We start from the raw sequence: 24,077 nt of genomic DNA, 5'->3' as shown, positions 1-24,077 counted from the left end.
AATGTTTTCGGGTGGCACAGTGGTGTAGTGGTTAGCACTCTCGCCTAGCAGTAAAAGAGGGTCACTGGTTCAAATCCCAAGCACGACACTACCTGCCTGGAGTTTGCATGTTCTCCCTGTGCCTGCATGGGTTTCCCCTGGGTACTCTGGTTTCCTCCCGCACTCCAAAGACATGCAGGTAGGTTGATTGGCTTCTGTCCAAAATTGGCCCTAGTATATGAATGGGTACCTTGGATTGTGGGCTGCTTGAGGGTAGGTACTGATGTGAGTGTGCAACGTACAGGGATAGAGACAATTGTAGACACCTCACACTGGATGGGCTGGCATCTTTATTCAACCTTACTAACTATGTAACTATGTTACTTTGTATCTGTCTCTCATCTGATCAATGTTACTTTGTATCTTTCTATCTCCTGTCTGAAAAATATTTGTAAATATGTTGCTTTCTACCTCTCTATCTTACATCTGAACAATGTTAATAAAAACTGTGTCAGATGTCCTTTTTTGACAGCAGCAGCTTCTAAAGCTGCTGTATTTACACAGGAACTCCCTGCTGTCATTTTGACAGCCATTAGTGACAAATGAGATGGGGAACAGCAGCGAGGAAGAAGGACATGATGTACTACACACACCCTGTTTACTCCCAGTGTGTACAACTGGATGGACGCTTTTACAAAGCTGCTAAAATCTGGATGAAAGCTCTGCAAAGGCTTTGTAAAAACTTGCTGTACACATTGTTCTTATACAAGCTGCACTGGGAGAAGGAAAGGAAGGATCGGATTATTGGCTCCTAGGGGCAATACTGACAGTTCCACCCTCACATTTGGGTAAGATCTGGTCTGTACCGGGCCACTTAATATCTTATCACAGTCATCCACTTACCGATGGGTTCCTGGCAACCAGCAGAACAGCCTGTTTTACAGCATTTCTTTGTCCCGGGACAATCCGAGTCTAGGTAACAACCCGGGGGGATGGGCAAACATACTGCAAGGGTTTTAACCATGGTGGGACAGGTGCCCGGTTTCACCTCCTCTGCAGGAAAAAAACATTTATTATTATTATTATTTTTACAGGTAGTTATATTTACCTAGCGCTTTACAGATACATTGTACATTCATCAGTCCCGGCCCTCCAGGATATAACAAGGCAATAACTGTCTATACTGAGAATGAGTCTTTACAAACACTTTAAGTCTACCGAAAACTCGCATTTCTTTGGACATCGGGTGCTCTTTCCATCTTTTCCAAGTCTACATGCGGAAATGACCATAAGGCCGAATTGGAACATTTAGCAGCCCAAGCCCCAAGAGAGTTCACCGCCACCATCCACCATTGGGCATAACCTACTGGAAAGGGATTTCTTCCTACTCACCCACACAATTTCCCATCCATTACAAGTGACTGATCCAGTCAGTCCAGTGCGGTCTCCAGTACAAACCAGTTACCACTGTAGCTTATGTCTGAATAAATGAATGAAGTATTTGTATAGCGCACACAGCGAACTGAATCACCTCAAGGCGCTGTGAAGAGCTTGGTTGTCCAACATCTAGAAGAGGAAGGTCTTGAGTTTTTTCCTAAAGGCAGTTGGTTTCCTTCCAGGCGGATGTTGGCTGGTAGAGCGTTCCATAACCGAGGTCCTTGGACAGCAAATCTCCGATCCCCCTTCGATTTGTACCGGGATTTGGGCACGAGGAGGAGGTTTTTGTTGGCTGATCAAAGACTGCGGCTTGGTGTGTAAAGATTTATTTTCTCAATTAGGTATTGAGGAGTGTCTCCATGCATGTATTTGTGGGTGAGGCAGAGGGTCTTGAATGTGATCCGATCTCTCTGCTTCTCCTTCTAAGCCCCTCCACCAGTTTGTCTTTGCTCATCCTAAGACCATAACGAGGGTTTTCCTGCCATAGTCTTGTTTATTCTTCTCTTGCAACCAACTGGTTATAATTTGTATTATATGATTAAAGGGGTGTCTTTGGAGGCAGGAGGGGTGACTTTTGGACTCTGGTATATGGATGTCATGCCAGTTCTGTGCATCCTACCTTTGGTGCCTGTGCATATATACTGGCAGCCCGAGAGGCAGCACTTCTGTTCACCTTTACAATCCTGGTCAGTGTTGGATTGATGAGGCTCCTTGGGTATCTCCTGCAGAGAGCAGGGCACGATGGGTATTGGCAATCTGGGACATGAAAACAGCAATGTGTAGGGTCATCTTATCTGTTTTCTTAAAGTGGGAGTCTGCCGGGAGTTCCGCCGTTTTTTTTTTTTTTTTTAAAGCCAGCAGCTACAAATACAGCAGCTGCTGACTTTTAAAATAAGGACACTTACCCGCCCAGCGTGCCCGCGGTGTCGGCACCCGAAGCCGATCTCTCGATCGTCTCTCGGGTGCTGCCGCCGCCATCTTTGGTATGGGAATCAGGAAGTGGAGCCTTTCGGCTTCATTTCCCGATTCCCTACTGCGCATGGATCTGTGTGTTTCCCAGCAGGCAGCGGGGGACTTTCAGAAAGGGGCGTAGATCTATGCCCCTTTCCGCAGAGAGCTATCCCGGAAGTGGGTGCAGATACCTGTACTGTACAGGTACCTGCACCCCCCTCCCCCCTGAAAGGTGCCAATTGTGGCGCCAGAGGGGAGGAGGATTCCAGTAAGCGGAAGGTCCACTTTAGGGTGGACCTCCGCTTTAAGCCCCTTTCACACTAGCAGTCTGATCGAGTCCGCCTGTCCATTTTGTGGGAGGACCCGAAATGACCCTCCGTTCTCCTCTATGGAGTGGCGGGTGTAAGTGGACATGTGTCTGTTTACACCCACCTACATCTAATCTGCTAAAAATGAATGGATGGGGTTCTGTTACCCTCCATCTGGGTGGATCAGATGGCAATGGGGGTTCGTTACATCCGACTGCCCATAGAGGAAAGCAGGCTGTGTCCGTGTCTACTCTTCATAAGTGGAGCGGACACGGACCAGCTATCCGCCTTCTCAGTGGAGGATCAGCAGACAGATTCCCCGCTGAGCAAGTGGCATCCTAATGGAGTACGGCCCATGTGAAAGGGGCCTTAACCTCAAAAGGGAGGCCTGATGTCCCAAAAATGTATGCTGCCATCCCATCTGATCAATGTTTATAAACAATGTTACTTTGTATCTCTCTATCTCCAATCTGATCAATGTTTATAAAAAAAAATTGACTTTGTATCTATCTCCTGTCTGATCAATGTTTATAAACAACGTTACTTTGTATCTCTCTATCTCCTGTCTTAAAAAATATTCGTAAATGTGTTGCTTTCTACCTCTCTGTTTATAAACACTGTGTTAGAGGTCCTTTTTTGACAGCAGCAACTTCTAAAGCTGCTGTATTTACACAGGAACTCCCTGCTGTCATTTTGACAGCCATTAGTGGCAAATGAGATGGGGAACAGCAGCGAGGAAGAAGGACAGGATGTACTACACACACCCTGTTTACTCCCAGTGTGTACAACTGGATGGACGCTTTTACAAAGCTGCTAAAAGCTGGACGAAAGCTCTGCAAAGGCTTTGTAAAAACTTGCTGTACACATTGTTCTTATACAAGCTGCACTGGGAGAAGGAAAGGAAGGATCGGATTATTGGCTCCTAGGGGCAATACTGACACTTCCACCCTCACATTTGGGTAAGATCTGGTCTGTACCGGGCCACTATATATCTTATCACAGTCATCCACTTACTGGTGGGTTCCTGGCAACCAATAGAACAGCCTGTTTTACAGCATTTCTTTGTCCCGGGACAATCCGAGTCTAGGTAACAATTCCTGTGGAGGGGGAACCTACATGCTACAAGGGTTTTAACCACGGGACAGGTGCCCGGTTTCCTTACCTCTGCAGGAAAAAACACATTTATTATTATTATTATTATTACTATTATTTTTTACAGGTAGTTATATTTACCTAGCGCTTTACAGATACATTGTACATTCATCAGTCCCGGCCCTCCAGGATATAACAAGCCAATAACTGTCTATACTGAGAATGAGTCTTTACAACCACTTTAAACCTACCTAAAACTTGCATCTCTCTGTCCTTCTTTTTCAAGTCTACATGCGGAAATGACCGTAATGCCGAATCGGAAAAGGTAGCAGCCCAAGCCCCAAGAGAGTTCACAGCCACCATCCACCATTGGGCATAACCTACTGGAAAGGAATTTCTTCCTACTCACCCACACAATTTCCCATCCATTACCAGTGACTGATCCAGTCAGTCCAGTGCGGTCTCCAGTACAAACCAGTTACCACTGTAGCTTGTGTCTCTGCTTCTCCTTCTAAGCCCCTCCACCAGTTTGTCTTTGCTCATCCCAAGACCATAGCGAGGGTGTTATCCACTCACAGTTTGACTCCTACAAACTTGTCTTTATTCTACATTATGGAGAACCATTAAGGCAGGGTGACACCTTTATTTGGCTTTCTATTGGCCATGGCAGTTAGGAGAAAATGGGACATGTAAAGGGAGCCTAAAGAGGAACTTCACCCAAATGGGGGGGGGGATCAGGTACCTTATACAAGCTGCACTGGGAAAAGGAAAGGAAGGATCCGATTATTGGCTCCTAGGGGAAATACTGACACTTCCACCCTCACATTTGGGTTTGAGATCTGGTCTATACCGGGCCACTTAATATCTTATCACAGTCATCCACTTACCGATGGGTTCCTGGCAACCAGCAGAACAGCCTGTTTTACAGCATTTCTTTGTCCCGGGACAATCTGAGTCTAGGTAACAACCCGGGGGGATGGGCAAACATGCTGCAAGAGTTTTAACCATGGTGGGACAGGTGCCCGGTTTCACCTCCTCTGCAGGAAAAAAACATTTATTATTATTATTGTTTTTACAGGTAGTTATATTTACCTAGCGCTTTACAGATACATTGTACATTCACATCAGTCCTGGCCCTCCAGGATATAACAAGGCAATAACTGTCTATAGTGTGAATGAGTCTTTACAAACACTTTAAGTCTACCGAAAACTCGCATTTCTTTGGACATCGGGTGCTCTTTCCTTCTTTTCCAAGTCTACATGCGGAAATTACCGTAAAGCCGAATTGGAACATTTAGCTGCCAAAGCCCCAAGAGAGTTCACCGCCACCATCCACCATTGGGCATAACCAACTGGAAAGGGATTTCTTCCTACTCACCCACACAATTTCCCATCCATTACCAGTGATTGATCCAGTCAGTCCAGTGCGGTCTCCAGCACAAACCAGTTACCAATGTAGCTTGTGTCTTAATGAATGATTGAATGAATAAAGTATTTGTATAGCGCACACAGCGAACTGAATCACCTCAAGGCGCTGTGAAGAGCTTGGTTGTGAAGAGGAAGGTCTTGAGTTTTTTCCTAAAGGCTGGTGGTTTCCTTCCAGGCGGATGTTGGCTGGTAGAGCGTTCCATAACCAAGGTCCTTGGACAGCAAATCTCCGATCCCCCTTCGATTTGTACTGGGATTTGGGCACGAGGAGGAGGTTTTTGTTAGCTGATCGAAGACTGTGGCTTGGTGTGTAATGATTTATTTACTCAATTAAGTATTGAGGAGCGTCTCCATGCATGTATTTGTGGGTGAGGCAGAGGGTCTTGAATATGATCCGATCTCTCTGCTTCTCCTTCTAAGCCCCTCCACCAGTTTGTCTTTGCTCATTCCAAGACCATAGCGAGGGTGTTATCCACTCACAGTTTGACTCCTACAAATGTGTCTTTATTCTACATTATGGAGAACCATTAAGGCAGGGTGACGCCTTTATTTGGCTTTCTATTGGCCATGGGAATTCGGTGAAAATGGGACATGTAAAGGGAGCCAGAAGTGGAAGTTCTTCTCTTCCTCCTCTCCCCCCTCCTCCTTTACTTTTGGCACTTTTTTTGGAGGGGGGGGGAGCGGGTACCTGACTTTGACAGGTATGCATTCCTCCACTTCTGGTCAGATCTCAATGTCCGCCGACGACCCATGATCACTCCTCAGAGAGCCAGAACGAGGATCTGTCAATGTAAAGAGACAGGGAAAAAAGGACATCAATTTTGTTTTGGGTACAGCGTCGCACGAGTGCCAAATTGTCAGGTAAAGCGACGCAGTGCAGTATCGCAAAATATGGCCTGGTCATTAAGGAGGTAAATCCTTCCGGAGCTGAAGTGGTTAAGGTTGCAAGGGTGTTATGAGTGCTCCTTTCAGAGGACTAACATAAATGATCCCTACCCTTCCATGACTTCCTTCCAACAACTTGGTTTACTTCCTGCCCTTGAAGAGGAAGGGAGGTATCTGGGTAATGGTTGTCAGTGTGGTAAGTGTGGATTGGCTACATATACCACACACTTACCCCTTCTCTGAATAAAGAGGACTTACAAATGATGTGCACCTTTTCCTGCCATAGTCTTGTTTAATCTTCTCCTGCAACCAACTTGTTAAAATAGTTGTATTTGATTACAATCCTGGTCAGTGTTGGATTGGTGAGGCTCCTTGGGTAACTCCTGCAGAGAATAGGGCACGATGGGTATTGGCAATCTGGGACATGATAACAGCAATGTGTAGGGTCATCTTATCTGTTTTCTTAAGCCCCTTTCACACTAGCGGTCTGATCGAGTCCACCTGCCCATTTTTCGGGGGGCCCCGAAATGACTCTTCATTCTCCTCTATGGAGTAGCAGGTGTAAGTGGACATGTGAGAAGGCTGGCCGGAAGCCAGCCTGTATTTGTAGGAGTAGTCTGAAGGGTATATTTCCCTCCTCCTCCTCTGATCGTGCATCGGCTCGTCTTCATGGTTACAGCCGACGCAAGTCATTTCCGGGTTGGCCGCGTCACCTCCAGTTTCTTTACAGTATGGCGGTTGGCTGCAGGAGTCTCGTGTCGGTTTGGCATTATTTGGGGTGGGTGTGCCTGCATTGGTTAGCTGTTTTAGCCCTGGAATGGATGGGCTGGGGGGTGCCAATAATGAGGAGGGGGGGCTGCTTGCAGTACAGCAGAGAATGGAATTTCAATTTCATTTAATTGCTCACAGATTCATACCATACCCCCATCAATTGGATCCATACCCACAAGCGGCACCCCTGTTTAAGAACCCCTGCTCAAGCCTACCTTTTAGTTTTGCTTTCTACACAATGTGTCACCAGATTCTCAGTAAATCCTAGTGACATGTTTGGCTTGATCTGTCCTGGCATGGCCCTGAGAGCCGGGAGAGCAAGCCAACTGAGCCTTCCTTGATAGTCAAGGCTACCTTGGGGTTACAAATCATGGGGGGGGGGGTTGGGTGTGGAGACCAGCAGGTGGGGGGCTGATTGATGGGGTTGCTCCAGTTCTATGGTCATTTCATGATTCATGCCTCACAGTGTTTTCTGTCATTAGCATTTTCTGTCATAGCGGTTCTGTCATTAGCCTGTTCTGTCATAGCGGTTCTGTCATTAGCGTGTTTCTGTCATAGTGGTTCTGTCATAAGCGCGTTCGGTCATAGCAGTTATGTCATTAGCGTATTCTGTCATAGTGGTTCTGTCATTAGTGTGTTTCTGTCATTAGTATGTTCTGTCACAGCGGTTCTGTCATTAGCGTGTTCTGTCATTAGCGGGTTCTGTCATTAGCGGGTCCTGTCATAGCCTTTCTGTCAGTCTTTCTTCTGATTAATTCTGTTGTGCATGTTAATCTGATCTTTCTGTTCCAGCATTACTGTGCCAATGTGGACAAAGTCAGCTCCACTAAGACATGGTTTGACCAGTCTGGTGTAGAGGAAATGTCCTACACAGATCCCTGACCTAAACCTTACTGAACACCTTTGGACTTCAACCCTGCTGAACACTTTTTGGACCTCATCCATACTGAACACCTTTAAGCTTGAACCCTACTGAACACGTTTGGACCTCAACCCTACTGAACACGTTTGGACCTCAACCTTACTTAACCCCTTTTGACCTCTACCCTACTGAACTCCTTTGGACTGCAACCCTACTGAATGCCTTTGGACTGCAACCCTACTAAAGTCTTTTGTACCTCAACCCTATCGAAGTCTGACTCCTTTGTACCTCAACCCTACTGAACACATTTAGACTTCAACCTTAAGATCTTTGGAGGTCAATGCTATTGAAAGCTTTTGGACCTCAACCTTTCTGAACCTTAACCCTACTGAGCCCCTTTGGACCTTAACCTTACTGAATACCTTTTGACCTCAACCCTACTGAAGTCCTTTGTACCTCAAACCCTACTGAACACCTTTGGACTTTAACCCTGTGGTACATGTTCGGACCTCAACCCTAACGAATGCCTTTGGATCTCAACCCCACTAAACACCTTTGGATCCCAACCCTACTGAACAGTGAACACCTTTGGACCTCAACCCTACTGAACGGTTTTGGACCTCAACCCTATTGATCACCTTTGGATCCCAACCCTACCTTAACACTTTTGGACTTAAAACTTACTGAACACCTTTGGACTTTAACTAACCCTGTGATACAATCCTAACAAATGCCTTTGGATCTCAACCCTACTAAACACAAATGGGCACAAATTCCCACAGATCCGCTCCAAAATCTTGTGGATAGCCATCCAAGAACAGTGGTGACTATTATAGAAGTGAAGGGGGGTCAGTGTTGCCAGCACCTCAAAATTTACTGGCAGGATGCTGAAAATTTACAAACGCCACCAATTTTTTACTGGCACTGCAAAAAAGTACCTAAATTACAGTTTTCACTGCCAAACAGTGCAAATATCAATATTTAAACTATAAACACATAGCTAGTGCTATTAGCAATGTGTTTAAGTTAAACAAAAGTAAAAAAACATATTTCTCCATTGACATGAAGGTCAGGTTACTATAACCCAGCCAGCACAGAGTTCCCCCTCACATCGGTGTCTGCAGGGATCCCCCTTACAGTGAAACGGAATGCTTATGTAAAGGGGAACGCTGCAGATCATGATCTAAGGGGGAACTCTTATGCAAGGGTGGGGCATGATACAGGAGGTGGAGGAGAGAAGCTGCGGACATGGTACAGTAGGTGGAGAGAAGTTGCGGACATGGTACAGGAGGTGGAGGAGAGAAGTTGCGGACATGGTACAGGAGGTGGAGGAGAGAAGCTGCAGACATGGTACAGGAGGTGGAGGAGAGAAGCTGCGGACATGGCACAGGAGGTGGAGGAGAAAAGCTGCAGACATGGTACAGGAGGTGGAGGAGAGAAGCTGCGGACATGGTACAGGAGGTGGAGAGAAGTTGCGGACATGGTACAGGAGGTGGAGGAGAGAAGCTGTGAACATGGTATAGGAGGTGGAGAGAAGCCGTGGACATGGTACAGGAGGTGGAGGAGAGAAGCTGCGGACATGGTACAGGAGGTGGAGGGAAGAAGCTGCGGACATGGTACAGGAGGTGGAGGAGAGAAGCTGCGGACATGGTACAGGAGGTGGAGGAGAGAAGCTGCGGACATGGTACAGGAGGTGGAGGAGAGAAGCTGTGAACATGGTACATGAGGTGGAGAGAAGCCACGGACATGGTACAGGAGGTGGAGGAGAGAAGCTGTGGACATGGTACAGGAGGTGGAGGGGAGAAGCTGCGAACATGGTACAGGAGGTGGAGGAGAGAAGCTGCGGACATGGTACAGGAGGTGGAGGAGAGAAGCTGCGGACATGGTACAGGAGGTGGAGGAGAGAAGCTGCGGACATGGTAGAATGAGGTTGATGCCCCTTAGCTGATCTCTACATATCACAAATGGCACAGGACAGTAATAAGTGTCTTATAGGGGAATCCCCTATAAGGCAGGTGTCCCCAATGGGAGATTTGCCCTCACTTCCTGTTCTGGTGACAACTGGTAATTTTGGCTTTCCATAAAAAAGGAAGGTAATTCCCCCCCCCAACACGGAATTAGAAGAAGGAAGGGGTGATCACTGCACACTGGTGTATACCACCCCCCCAAATTACCTGTATATCACACACAGGTGTATACCACCCCCCCATATATAACACTCACCCCGGCCTCTCTGGATGGAGATCTCTCATGCGCTCTCTATGGAAGTGTCTGTGTTGCACATTTGACTAGAGGACGAGTCTCCTGGGTAATGGCCGGGAAGGGGGGGGCGGTGCTAATTCACTGAAGGCAGTGCAGTACGTGCAGGCGCTGGGGTATGCTGTGGCTGTGCTCTGGTCCAGTAATAGTATCAGTGCCACTGGCCAGTCCGTCCACTCCAGTCCCGAGAGAGTCCCCTGCACTGCGTGACGCATCTCCTCTCCTCGGGACCCCAATCCGCTGCTCAGATCTCTGCTCTCCAGTCCACACAGACTCCTCTCCCTGCTCGGCTCCTGCCTGTTGATAGGCTGGCGGCGGTGTTGGCGGGAAAAAATTTGATGATATAATTGGTTGCGTGGGCCGCGGTGGTGGTGGGCTGGGCAAAGGCTGTGCAGGTAACTCGTTCGGCGCTCAAGATCGCATCTTCTCGGGGATTTCCAGAATTGCACATGCGCAGTTCTGACCCGATCGCTGACATTTTTACGGGCACTTTTCCCTTACTACAGGCTTTCACGGGCACCGGAACTCGAACATTGCCTGTTCGCCTGTTTGGTGAATAGTGAACAATTTGGGGTGTTCGCGGAAAATTCGAAAAGCCGCGGAACACCCTGTGCAAGTCTATTGGAGAAATATAAAGTGCTAATTTTAAAGACTAATATGCAAGTTACTGTCCTAAAAAGTGTTTGGGGACCTGGGTCCTGCAAAAAAAAAAAGTTTTAAGATTTTTGTCGGGAGCAGTGATTTTAATAATGCTTAAAGTGAAACAATAAAAGTGTAATATTCCTTTAAATTTCGCACCTGGGGGTGTGTATAGTATACATGTAAAGGGGTGCATGTTTCCCGTGCTTAGAACTGTCCCTGCACAAAGTGTCATTTCTGCAGGAAAAAAAGTCATTTAAAATCACTCTCGGCTATAATGAATTGTCGGCTCCCGTAATACAGAGAACACTCATTGAAAGTCGTGAGGGTGACCCCGCCTCCCTCTGATGTAACGCAGGTTTCTGTTACATCAGAAGGGGGCGGGTCACCCTCACGTCATTGGGGAAGCCCGGCTTTCCCCCCTGCGTCAGAGGGGGCGGGGTCAGGTGACGGGTGCCCCCGCCCTACTCATATAAGAAATGTCAGGCTGCCGGGATCCCTGCAGTGTCTCGGGTGGAGACAGAAGAAGGATGGATGGACTGCTCTGCGCTGGACTGAGAGATCACCTGTCGCTGGATCAGATCAGCCATCACTGGACCCCGGAGAGATGATCATCCGTCGCTGGATAGTAAGAGTGGATTAGCACCGCTGGAATCTTTTTTTATTTTTTTATTTTTAATACAGAACTTTTTCAAAAGTGTGTTTGTCTTATTTAACTATTTTTTACACTTTCTTTGTAAAATGGTAGGGGTACTTTTGTACCACCCCCTTACCATTTCAAACAGGGGGGCCGGGATCTGGGGGTCCCCTTGTTAAAGGTGGCTTCCAGATTCTGATAAGCCCCCCGCCTGCAGACCCCCACAACCACCGGCCAGGGTTGTGGGGATGAGGCCCTTGTCCCCATCAACATGGGCCTCGGGGGGTGCTGCATGACAGGAGGCTTTTCACCAAGTGTTTACAACCCTTTTAGCACAGTATCACAGTAGTCACCACTAGGGATGAGCCGAACACCCCCTGGTTCGGTTCGCACCAGAACTTTCGAACGGACCCCACGTTCGTTACGAACGTTAGAACCCCATTGAAGTCTATGGGACTCGAACGTTCAAAATGGAAAGTGCTAATTTTAACGGCTAATATGCAAGATATTGTCCTAAAAAGGGTTTGGGGACCTGCCTCCTGCCTCAGGGGACATGGGTCAATGCAAAAAAAAGTTTTAAAACGGCCGTTTTGGCGGGAGCACTGATTTTAATGACGATGAAAGTGAAAAAACAAAAAGTGAAATATTCCTTTAAATATGGTGCCTGGGGGGTGTCTGTAGTATGCCTGTGAAGTGCCACGTGTTTCCCGTGTTTAGAACAGTCCCTGCACAAAATGACATTAAACGGAAATAACACCATTTAAAACTGCTTGCGGTTTTAATGTTATATCTGGTTCCTGCAATATGGTTAAAAATCATTCAGAAAAATGGCATGGGTAGCCCTCCCTGCCCATTACCAGCCTATTTGGGTCTTGTACTCATATTAAGGGGAACCCTGTACCCATATTAAAAAAAGGAAATGCGTGTGGCCCCCAGGCCCTATATACTCAGAACAGCAGTATATAGGCGGTGCAAACAAGACAGGGACTGTGTAGGTTTGTTGTGTTAAGTTGAACCTGTTTGTAATTTTCAACTGGTACATTTTTAAAGTGTAGCTCCAGTCAAAAAAACTATTTTTAAGCTTTTTGGAAAACATAGGGAAGGGTTATCACCCCTGTATAATTTGTTTTGTCGTCCATCTTTTTTCATCTCACTTGCTGCTGTCTCCTTGCGTTTGCAAGTAGGAGATGTTTGTAAGTTGGATGTTTGAAAGTAGGGGCCTGCCCTATATGCTCTGCAGAAATGGCGGAACAAGGTGTTGGTTTTGCCACAACATTGTAAGCCCTCAAAGTGACTCTTGGTGGGCGCTGGAGCGCCCTGCTGTGAACGATTATATCAAGAATTGGAATTACATGCCATTGTTGAACAGTGGTAGAAAAATTGACCTTTGGTGGTTGTGGTGCTGGTGCCACAACACTATAAGTCCTCACCGTTACTCTGGGTGGGCACAGGAAGGGGCGCTCCTGTGAAATATTATATCAAGAATTGTAATTACATGTCCCTGTTAAACAGGGGCAGAAAATTTTGGCCTTAGGCACTGCTGCTGGTGCCACCACACTGCAACCTCTTCCATATACTCTAGTTTTTTTTCTGGAATTAGCCCTGCTGCAAAGCATTGCATCAAAAATTGTACTTAAACGCCCCTGTTAAACAGGGGCAGAAAAATTGGGCCTTAGGCACTGGTGCTGGTGCCATCACACTGCAACCTCTGCCATATACTCTAGTTTTATTGCAGGAATTAGCCCTGCTGCAAAGCATTGCATCAAAAATTGTACTTAAACGCCCCTGTTAAACAGGGGCAGAAAAATTGGGCCTTAGGCACTGGTGCTGGTGCCATCACACTGCAACCTCTGCCATATACTCTAGTTTTATTGCAGGAATTAGCCCTGCTGCAAAGCATTGCATCAAAAATTGTACTTAAACGCCCCTGTTAAACAGGGGCAGAAAAATTGGGCCTTAGGCACTGGTGCTGGTGCCATCACACTGCAACCTCTGCCATATACTCTAGTTTTATTGCAGGAATTAGCCCTGCTGCAAAGCATTGCATCAAAAATTGTACTTAAACGCCCCTGTTAAACAGGGGCAGAAAAATTGGGCTGCTGGCATCACCCAGAACCAAAAATGTTCTTCCAACATATCAGCGGAGGAGGAAGAGGATAGACAATCAACATAACAGGACAGTCACTCAGCATCAGCATAGGCAGTCTTGAAGGGATGTGGTATTTCAAAAAAAATTATTCGGTTACATCAGCTTCAGGTGCTTGGTAGCTGTGGGTGATCCAAGACTGATTCATCTTGATGAAGGTCAGTCGATCAACTGATTCGGTGGACAGGCGCACCCTGTGATCGGTAACAAAGCCACCAGCAGCACTGAAGGTGCGTTCCAAAAGAACGCTGGATGCAGGACAGGCCAGTAGCTCAATTGCATACTGTGCAAGCTCTGGCCAGTGATCCATCCTCAAGACCCAGTAAGCCAGAGGATTTTCGGTGGGAAAGGTGTCCAAGTCTGACCTTGCCCCTAGGTATTCCTGCACCATGTAAATTAGACGCTGGCGATGGGTGCTGGAACCGATCATACCTTGGGGCTGCGGACTAAAAAATTGTCTGAAAGCATCAGTCAGATGGCCACCTTCTCCACCGCTCCTTCTGACCGATGCCTCAGCAACACGTTGTCCAGGACTAGGAGTTTGTAACCTCCCAGTCTCTGGGAACGCGTTGCACAGAGCTTTCTGCAAGGCCTCCCGGAGATGTCTCATCCTCTGCTCCCTCTGCGATGGCAAGATAAGGTCGGCAACCTTACCCTTGTACCGTGGATCAAGGAGAGTGGCCAGCCAGTAATGGTCCCTCTCCTTGATCCGAAGAATACGAGGATCCTTCCGCAGGCTTTGCAGGATCAGGGAGGCCATGCAGCGTAGGTTAGCTGAGGCATTCGGTCCGGAGTCCTCTGGGTCACTAAGGACAACATGCAGCTACCTCCACCCAGCCACGTACAAGTCCACGTGTTTCTTGGGACTGTAAATCATCCCTATAAGACTGCTGCTGCTGATGCTGATGCTGAGTGCCAGCCTCCACCTCCATGCTGACACAATCATCCTCCTCCTCCTCTTCCTCCTCCTCACCCTCTTTCTGTGTGATGGGTGGCACAGCAGGAACACTGTCTGGATAAAGGGGGCCTTGAGAGGCAAGGAAGTCCTCCTCTTCCTGCCTCTGTTCTGCCTCAAGTTCCCTGTCCATTATTCCACGCAGCGTATGCTCCAAGAGGTGGACAAGAGGTACAGTGTCACTGATGCATGCACTGTCACTGCTCACCATCCTTGTGGCCTCCTCAAACGGTGACAGGACAGTGCATGCATCCCTGATCATGCCCCACTGGCGTGGTGAGAAAAAACCAAGCTCCCCTGACCCTGTCCTGGTGCCGTAGTCGCACAGATACTCATTGATGGCCCTCTGCTGCGTGTGCAGCCGCTGCAGCATGGCCAATGTTGAGTTCCATCTGGTGGGCATGTCACATATAAGGCGGTTCTTGGGCAGGTTCAACTCCTTTTGGAGCTCAGCCAGCCGAGCACAGGCATTAAATGATCGGCGGAAATGCACACAGACTTTCCTGGCCTGCTTCAGGACATCATGTAAGCCGGGGTACCTGCCCAAGAACCGCTGCACCACCAGGTTAAGGACGTGAGCTACACAGGGCACATGGGTCAGTTGTCCCTGTCGGAGGGCGGAGAGGAGGTTGGTGCCATTGTTGCAAACCACCATTCCTGGCTTAAGCTGGCGTGGCGTCAACCACCTCTCGGCCTGCCCCTGCAGAGCTGACAAAACATCCGCCCCAGTGTGGCTCCTGTCCCCCAAACAAACCAGCGCAAGCACGGCATGGCATCGTTTTGCCTGCGTACTTGCGTAGCCCCTGGAACGCCTACGGAGCACCGCTGGTTCTGAGGACAGAGCACTGGAAGAGGCCATGGAGGAAGAAGAAGAGGAGGAGGTGGAGGAGAGAGGTGTGTCACAACCAATAGTAGCATTTTGGAGGCGTGGTGGCGGAGCAACCTCCAACACTACTGCACCTTGTCCTGCATCCTTCCCAGCAGCCAGAAGAGTGACCCAATGGGCTGTGAAAGACAGGTAACGTCCCTGTCCATGCCTGCTGGACCATGAGTCAGTGGTAATATGCACCTTACCGCTGACCGCCCTGTCCAGCGAGGCAAGGACATTGCCTTCCACATGCCGGTAGAGAGCCGGAATCGCCTTCCGTGAGAAAAAGTGGCGTTTGGGGACCTGCCAATGAGGAACCGCACATTGTACAAACTCACGGAAGGGAGCCGAGTCTACCAACTGAAAAGGCAGCAGTTGAAGTGCTAGCAATTTAGCCAAGCTAGCATTCAACCGCTGGGCATGTGGATGGCTGGGAGTAAACTTCTTCCGCCGGACCAGCAGCTGGGGCAGGGGCATTTGCCTGCTATAATCAGACGTGGGTGTACCACTAGCAGAGTTCCCGGAAGCACTTGGCTGTGACACACCTAATTCTACACCTTCATTCCTCTCAGAGCAGGTTTCAGAGAGGACTGAAGGTCTAGTGGGGTTGGAGATGCCAGCTGATGAGGAGCAAGGAGAGGTCCGCTTTGTTCTTTGGTGTGGGTCTTTGAGGTACGCTTGCCAACAAGCTGCATGGCAGGTCAACATATGTCTGGTCAAGCATGTGGTGCCCAAGCGGCTGATGTTTTGGCCACGTGAGATACGCTTGAGACATATGTTGAAAATAGCAGCGGTGCGATCTGATGCACTCGTCTCAAAAAAGGCCCACACCAAAGAACTTTTAGAATAACGCGCAGAGGAAGCGCTCTGCGCAGGCGGAGCTCTGCGGTGTGATTCAGTCGGTGTGCTGCCCCTAAGCTGGCCCCTGCCTCGTTGGACATGTGCCTCCTCCTCCTCCTCCTCCTCCCTCCTTCCAGGCACCCACGTGGAGTCAGTGCCCTCATCATCCCCTCCCTCTTCATCGCTGTAGCAAACCTGGCAGGATGCTGCAGCTTGTGGAACATGACTGCCAGATTGCTGTCCTTCTTGAGCATCCCCTCTCTCTGCGCTCACGCTACTGCCTTCCTCTAGCTGAGTGTCATCATCAGAGCCCACCAAACACTGGGCATCCTCCTGGAGCATGTACCCAACACTGTACTCAAAGAGTTCAGGAGACTCCTCAGGAGGACGTGGTGGGTCTAGGGAAGGAGTCACTGATGATGACATTGAGAGGAGGGAAGACGATGCGTTGGCAGCTGCTTTGCTACTACCCTGAGACTGGGTGAGAGAGGATGAGGAGGATGAAGAGGGCTTGGTCATCCACTCTACCAAGTCATTGGCATGTTGCGGTTCAACATGTCCAGCTGCAGAAAAGAAGGACAAGCATGTCCCATGGCCACGTGCTGATGACAATGCACCGCGTCCACGACCAGCACTGTTGTCTCTAGACACAGAGCCTGCTTGCCCTCTTTTATCGGCTTGCGCCTGTCTGCCTCTCCTTGCTGGCCTTCCAGACATGGTAATGGCCTGAAGGGAGTTGGGTAAAACAGTAGTTGGGTAGTTTATATTGTGCTGGAGGCACACAACACCCACTAACTCCTGCAGATGCCTTTATTATAGAACACCAGAGATAAAGGGGTATATACAGATGTATACTGTGCTGTGCTGAAGGCACACACAACTTCCAATAACTCCTGCAGATGGCAATTGGGCTCAAATAGAGAACAGCTATGTAGGTGGATTATAGCGGTATGTACTGGGTACAGAGCACGCAGACAGCACGCACTATCTCCTGACACTACTGACTGCAAGCTCTATTATTAAAGATGGACCACTAGCTATATAGGTGAGGTGAATATCACGGTGTATACTGCGGTCAGGGCACGCAGACAATAACCAGAAAACAGCAGAGATAAAGGGGTATATACAGATGTATACTGTGCTGTGCTGGAAGCACACACAACTTCCAATAACTCCTGCAGATGGCAATTGGGCTCAAATAGAGAAGAGCTATGTAGGTGGATATAGCGGTATGTACTGGGTACAGAGCACGCAGACAGCACGCACTATCTCCTAACACTACTGACTGCAAGCTCTATTATTAAAGCTAGATCACTAGCTATATAGGTGAGGTGAATATAGTGGTGTATACTGCGGTCAGGGCACAGACAATAACCACTACACAAGAGCAAGATAGGAAATCAGCCAAATCGATTGGTGTGTAACTGTGTTGAAGGTACACAGAACACCCACTGCTTCAGATGCCAACACACTACACGAGGCCGCCTCAAAGGCGGCCTTATATAGTGTGGGGCGTGCACTACACAGCCTGAGCTATGATTGGCCACAGGCATCCTGCCTGTGGCCAATCATGGCTCTCCTCGCTGCTGGCGATGCGATTGGCCAAGCATGCGGGGTCACAGTGCATGCTTGGCCAATCACGAGCCAGCAATGCACTGCGCCATCGCAGTGCATTGTGGGCCGTGCGCGCCACACGAATTTTGACGCGAACGGACCAAGAGTTCAGATTTTGCCGAACGGACGAACAGCCAATGTTCGACTCGAACACGAAGCTCATCCCTAGTCACCACTTGGAGCAGTAGCACCCCCAGGAGCAGGGCCGTCTTTAATATTAATTTGAGCCTGGGTAAAACTTTTCTTGCCCCCCCCCCCATGCAGTTTTGCTCTCCACCTGCTCTGAGACATACAATAAAATAGCAGCTAGACTCAAAATCAGTTTACTGAATCAGATCACGCAGCTATTGCGATTGGTTGCCAGAGGTTGCAGCTTATCATTACCGCTCACTGACTGGTTGCTAGAGGTTACAGCACACATTACAGCTCGCTGATTAGTTACTAGAGGTTACAGCACATGGTTTCTGCTTGTTTAGATTACTGTACAGTAATACTGCTCACTGATTCGTTGCTAGAGGTTACAGCACATCATCTCCTCACTCCAGGGACCATGCTATACATATGGATGCCGTCTTTATTTATATATCTATTCAGCTATTTACATATGAAAGCTGCTGATATTTACATATGAATGCTGGTTATTTACATGTAAACACAGGGTCTGCAGTTGAGTCATCTGTACACAACAATAGGGCAGAGTTGGGCAGCATTAGTAGCAGCACTTCACACACAGCAAGAGACAAAGACATTTAAACTGGCATAGTTGGCAAGTATGAGGCAGCTGCTTTGGGCCCCACAACAATGACAGGGCCCAGGGCAGCTGCCCCTTTTGCCCTGCCTTAAAAACGGCCCTGCCCAGGAGGATAGATAGTACAGTGGTTGATGTGAATGGCTCAGTGATCTCTGTACAGCACTGTGGTATATGTCTGAGCTATATAAATGTATAATAATAGACTGTGACAGTGTGAAGGACATTAGAGTGTAAGCTCCTCTGGTACAGAGACTGATGTGACTGGCTCAGTGTTCTCTGTACAGCACTGCGGTATATGTCAGAGCTATATAAATGTATAATAATAATAATATGTGACTGTGGGAGGATATTAGAGTGTAAGCTCCTCTGGTACAAAGATTGATGTGACTGGCTCAGTGTTCTCTGTACAGCACTGCAGTATATGTCAGAGCTATATAAATGTATAATAATAATAATATGTGACTGTGGGGGGATATTAGAGTGTAAGCTCCTCTGGTGCAGAGACTGGTGTGACTGGCTAAGTGTTCCCTGTACAGCACTGTGGTATATGTCAGAGCTATATAAATGTGTAATAATAGACTGTGACAGTGTAAAGGACATTAGAGTGTAAGCTCCTCTGGTGCAGACTGATGTGAATGGCTCAGTGTTCTCTGTACAGCACTGTGGTATATGTCAGAGCTATATAAATGTGTAATAATAGACTGTGACAGTGTGAAGGACATTAGAGTGTAAGCTTCTCTGGCGCAGAGACTGTCCATGTTCTGTCTGTACACAGCACTGTGCAATATATCAGAGCCATATTTGTAGTAACAGAACAAAAACTCTTGCACATAAATGTGTTAGCCCGACAGTTCAAGGTTCAGGATGGACGGTAACTTTCAGCCTTGCTGCCCTCAAGGATAGGGATATCCTAACGATCAAACAAGAAAACAGAAAAGAGAGGGCGCACCGACCTTGTGCATTATCCATTACAAGTTTATGTAAAAGAACACGTAATAAAACTACTCACAAAGGCAGATGAAAATCACACTTAAGATCCTACGAAGAGGATGTACAAAATGCTGCTGTCTGACGCGTTTCGAAGGTTACACCTTCTTCTTCAGAGACTAATAGTGTTCATCTCTTACAGCTACTTAAAGTTAAATTAAATAAACTTGTTAAAGGATAATGCACAAGGCCAGTGCGCCCTCTCTTTTCTGTTTTCCTATAGTTGTAGTAGACTTAGCACAGAATCACATACCTGCAGTCACCACTTGGAGCAGTAGCACCCCCAGGAGGATGGATAGTGTCAGTCCCACCAATCTCATGTCTGCAGTCTGGATGGAATAAATCCTTATTCTGTGGATGGTTTTTATATCTGTGTTCTAGAATGAAGAGATGTCAGAGGCGTGCCACAAACCTGTCATTATCTGTTATTGTTTCCCCAATTTCACAATAATCAAGATTTGCATATTTTGCAGCACATGTTTAAGCAAGCCCTATGTGGAATTTTTTAATTTGTATTTTAACTTTTTACAAGGGAAGAACAGCAAGATTTTATTTTCAACTGAAGCACTTGAAGGCGACAATAAAATGAATGGTTGCTTCATGATACAGTGCCTGGAAAAAGTATTCATACCCCTTGAAATTTTACACATTTTGTCTTGTTACAAACAAAAACGTAATTGTATTTTATTGGGATTTCATGTGATGGACCAACACAAAGTGGCACATAATTGTGAAGTAGAAGGAAAATGATAAATGGTTTTCAATTTTTTTTAGAAATAAATATTTGAAAAGTGTGGCTTGCATTTGTATTCAGCCCCTTTTCTCTGATATTCCTAAGGCCCCTTTCACACTGCCGGCGCCCAGGCATCAGCGGTAAAGCGGCGCTATTTTTAGCACCACTTTACCGTCGTTTTAGCTGTGATATTTGGCTGCTAGCTGTGCGGTTTTAACCCCCAGCTAGCGGCCGAGAAAGGGTTAAAAACCAGCCGTGAAAGGGTTAAAACCACCACAAAGCACTTTGCTGATGGTATAGCTGTGCTGCCCCATTGATTTATATATGTATACACCGCTCCTTCACCGCTCTAAAGATGCTGCTAGCAAGACTTTTTTTAGCGTCTTGCCAGCGCACCGCTCCAGTGTGAAAGCCCTCAGAATTTTCACATTGGAGAAACAGCAGCGGCTGTTTCAGAATGCTTTGCATGCGCTATTTTTAGCGCTGTAGCGCCTGCAAAGTGCCTCAGTGTGAAAGGGGTCTTACTAAAATCTAGTGGAACCAATTGCCTTCAAATGTCATCTAATTTGTAAAGTCCACCTGTGTGTAATTTAATCTCAGTATAAATACAGCTGTTCCGTGAAGCCCTCAGAGGTTTATTTTAGAGAACCTTAGTAAACAATCAGCATCATGAAGGCCAAGGAATGCTGTGTACATACGATCAGACTATCCGGCGGACTTAGTCCTAAACTTAGTACTAAACTGCCGGAAAGTCCGCTAAATTTCCGAACGAGCGGACCTGCCCACACACCAGACTTTTCCAGCGGACTAGGTCCGGCGGACATAGTAGAAGAACAGAAGGCGGCGAAGACATTGGCGACAGAAGACCGGGCCACCGCACGCAAAAGAGCTGGAAGAAGGCACGGAGGCCCGGCAAGAAGAACCGAAGAGGGGGACAAGACCCCCGAAGAGGGGGACAAGACCCCTGAAGAGGGGGACAAGACCCCCGAAGTCGGAAGAAGACCCCCGGATGGTGGCGACGAAGAAAGGAGTCCGGCGAGAAGACCCCCCAAGACAGAAGAAGACCCCCGGAGCTGTGCAATAAATTATTTTTAACCCTTGTGTCTTGTGTTTTATTTAAATTTTTTTCACAGGTGAATGGGTAGGGGTACATTGTACCCCATACTCATTCACATGGGGTGGGGGTCTGGGATCCGGGGGCCCCCTTATTAAAGGGAGCTCCTGGATTCCGATAAGCCTCCCTCCCGCAGACCCCGACAACCAATGGCCAGGGTTGTCGGGAAGAGGCCCTTGTCCTCATCAACATGGGGGCAAGGTGCTTTGGGGTGGGGGGGTGCGCGGCCCCCCTTCTCCAAACCACCCCCCCATGTTGAGGGCACGCGGCCTGGTACGGCTAAGGAGGGGGTGGGGCGCGCGCTCGCCGGGGGTGGGGCGCACGCTCGCCCCCCACCCCCTTTCCTGACCGGCCGGGTAGCGTGTTTAGATAAGGGTCTGATATGGACCTGGGGAGGACCCCCACACCGTTTTTTGGGCATAGGGCTTCCCCTTTAAGTCCATACCAGGTGACGGGGCCAGCGACATGTCAAACATTAACTTCCTTTGCTAGTCCCGTCTACCTGGAGCCACACTCAAAATGAACGGACTTTTCTCCATGCGGGAAAGTCCGTTCATTTCAAAAGTACGGTGGACTAGAACACACACGCCCATATTGTCTCCGTCGGAATGTGAGTCTGGCGTTTAGTTTTTGAGTCAAAACTACTTTCCTGGTCCGCCGGACTTTTCCGCTGGATAGTTTGATCGTGTGTACGTGGCAGAACACACCAGACAGGTCAGGGATAAAGTTGTGGAGAAGTATACAGCAGGGTTAGGTTATAATAATATATCCAAAGCTTTGAACGTCTCAAGGAGCTCTGTTCAATCCATCATCTGAAAATGTAAAGAATATGGCACAGCTGCAAACCTACCAAGACATGGCCGTCTACCCAAACTGACAGGCCGGGCAAGGAGAGCATTCATCAGAGAAGCAGCCAAGATGCCCATGGTAACTGTGGAGGAGCTGCAGAGATCACAGCTCAGGGGGGAGAATCTGTCCACAGGACAACTATTAGTCATGCTCTCCACAAATCTGACCTTTATGGAAGAGTGACAAGAAGAAAGCCAATATCGAAAGAAAGACATAAGAAGTCCTGTTTGCAATTTGTGAGAAGCCATGTGGAGGACACAGCAAACATGTGGAAGAAGGTTCTCTGGTCAGATGAAACCAAAATTGAACTTTTTGGTCAAAAAGCAAAACATGATGTTTGGTGGAAAACTAACAGTGCACATCACCCTGAATACACCATCCACACCGTGACACATGGTGGTGGCAGCATCATGTTGTGGGGATGCTTTTCTTCAGCAGGGACAGGGAAGCTGGTCAGAGTTGATGGGAAGATGGATGGAGCCAAATACAGGGCACTCTTAAAAGAAAACCTGTCAAAGTCTGCAAAAGACTTGAGATGGGCGGAGGTTCACCTTCCAGTAGGAGAACGACCCTAAACATACAGCCAGAGCTAAAATGGAATGGTTTAGATCAAAGCATATTCATGTGCTAAAATGGCCCAGTCGAAGTCCAGACCTAAATCCAATTGAGAATCTGTCAGGAATTCGAGAATTGCTGTTCACAGATGCTCTCCATCCAATCTGACAGAACTTGACCTATTTTGCAAAGAAGAATGGGCAAAAATGGCCCTCTCTAGACGTGCAAAGCTGGTAGAGACATCCCCAAAAAGACTTGCAGCTGTAATTGCAGAAAAAGGTGGTTCTACAAAGTATTGACTCAGGGGGGGCGCCATACAAATGCCCCCCACACTTTTCACATATTTATTTGTAAAGAATGTTGAAACTCAGGGCTGGAATGGGACAAAAAGTTGGCCCTGGACTTCATCCAGACCAGCCCACTTTAATTTTTCAAACACGCACAAAAACAGTGTCCTGTGCAATTGCGCAAGAGTGACGTCATCACGGCCCGGCTATCCACACAGCAGGAGCATGCGAACCCAGATGGAAGACCGGGTGAAGGGGGTAGCCCCCAGTAGCAGTGACAGCATGCTGCTGGTGGGCTTCACTTCTCTGGGTAGTGTGATCCCGCTTGCTTCCACCTTTCACAAGAGGGATCACACTACCCAGAGTTTTTTTTTCTTGCACTGGTACACTTTATTGTTACTGCTTTGATTGCATATTTTGCACAGTTTTTTTTTCCCTGCACATTCGAAGAGACTAATTTGCAATTTTTTTTCACTCTTTTTGCACTTTAATACCATGGACATAGTTTGGATATAAAGGTTTTAACTATAAGCATGTTTTATATATGAATTATTTGCTGAAAATATTTTTATGCACTTATTTTTTGCACATTTCAATATTAATTGACACTTTTGATTAACTTTTAGCTACGTTGGATTTTGCATATTATTTGAATCATTATTTGCACCGAATGGATTTTTTAATGTTATTTTAGTTAGTGCAGCTGTGCCAGGCCAGCCAGTTACCTGAACTGGTTCCTGCAGCACCGTCATCCTCCGGCCTCCCTTGTCCTCTCTGTGGACCTCGCTGCCTGTCAGCTGCTCTCAGAACATCACACGGGCGGCTCCGGCTCATTTAAACTTACAGCGTCCATTACCACGGAGGCCGCCAGAGATAGCCGAGTTTTGCCAGACGAAGCCAAAGAGCTGTCAGAGAGAAGGGGGGTGCGGGGAAGTTGAGCGGTGATGGAAAAGGACAAGAACGGGCTGGAGGTGGCTGAAGATGTGTGCAGTGTCTGGAAAGAGCCGAGTGGGGGCAGAAAGAGCTAAAGAGTGCCGTGCTGAGTCCAGCAGTACAGCGGTTACTGAAATGATTGGATGCGTGAGTCGCTCAGCCATTAATTTAACAGGATGTCTGTGAATGAAACTGGC

At 47.7% G+C, this 24,077-nt stretch overlaps 1 protein-coding gene across 1 annotated transcript in view; it reads right to left on the bottom strand.

Annotated features, from left to right (window-relative positions):
• LOC143986836 (uncharacterized) overlaps positions 1-23,699 on the bottom strand; it is a 31,365-nt gene extending 7,666 nt beyond the window's left edge. Inside the window, exons 1-4 of the mRNA XM_077485245.1 lie at positions 23,673-23,699; positions 19,663-19,786; positions 4,655-4,804; positions 883-1,032 (exon numbers count right to left, since the gene is read on the bottom strand). Of these exons, the coding sequence (XP_077341371.1) occupies positions 883-1,032; positions 4,655-4,804; positions 19,663-19,786; positions 23,673-23,699 (451 nt within the window). The remainder of the gene's footprint in view (positions 1-882; positions 1,033-4,654; positions 4,805-19,662; positions 19,787-23,672) is intronic.
• Between the last annotated feature and the right edge of the window lie 378 nt (positions 23,700-24,077).

Source organism: Lithobates pipiens, unplaced genomic scaffold, assembly GCF_037356315.1.
Source record: "Lithobates pipiens isolate NorthernLeopardFrog02 unplaced genomic scaffold, aLitPip1_a1.2 Scaffold_18, whole genome shotgun sequence".
Classification (NCBI taxonomy): Eukaryota; Metazoa; Chordata; class Amphibia; order Anura; family Ranidae; genus Lithobates; species Lithobates pipiens.
The sequence above is the reverse complement of the archived record's forward strand: the minus strand, read 5'-3'. Positions and strand labels throughout refer to the sequence as shown.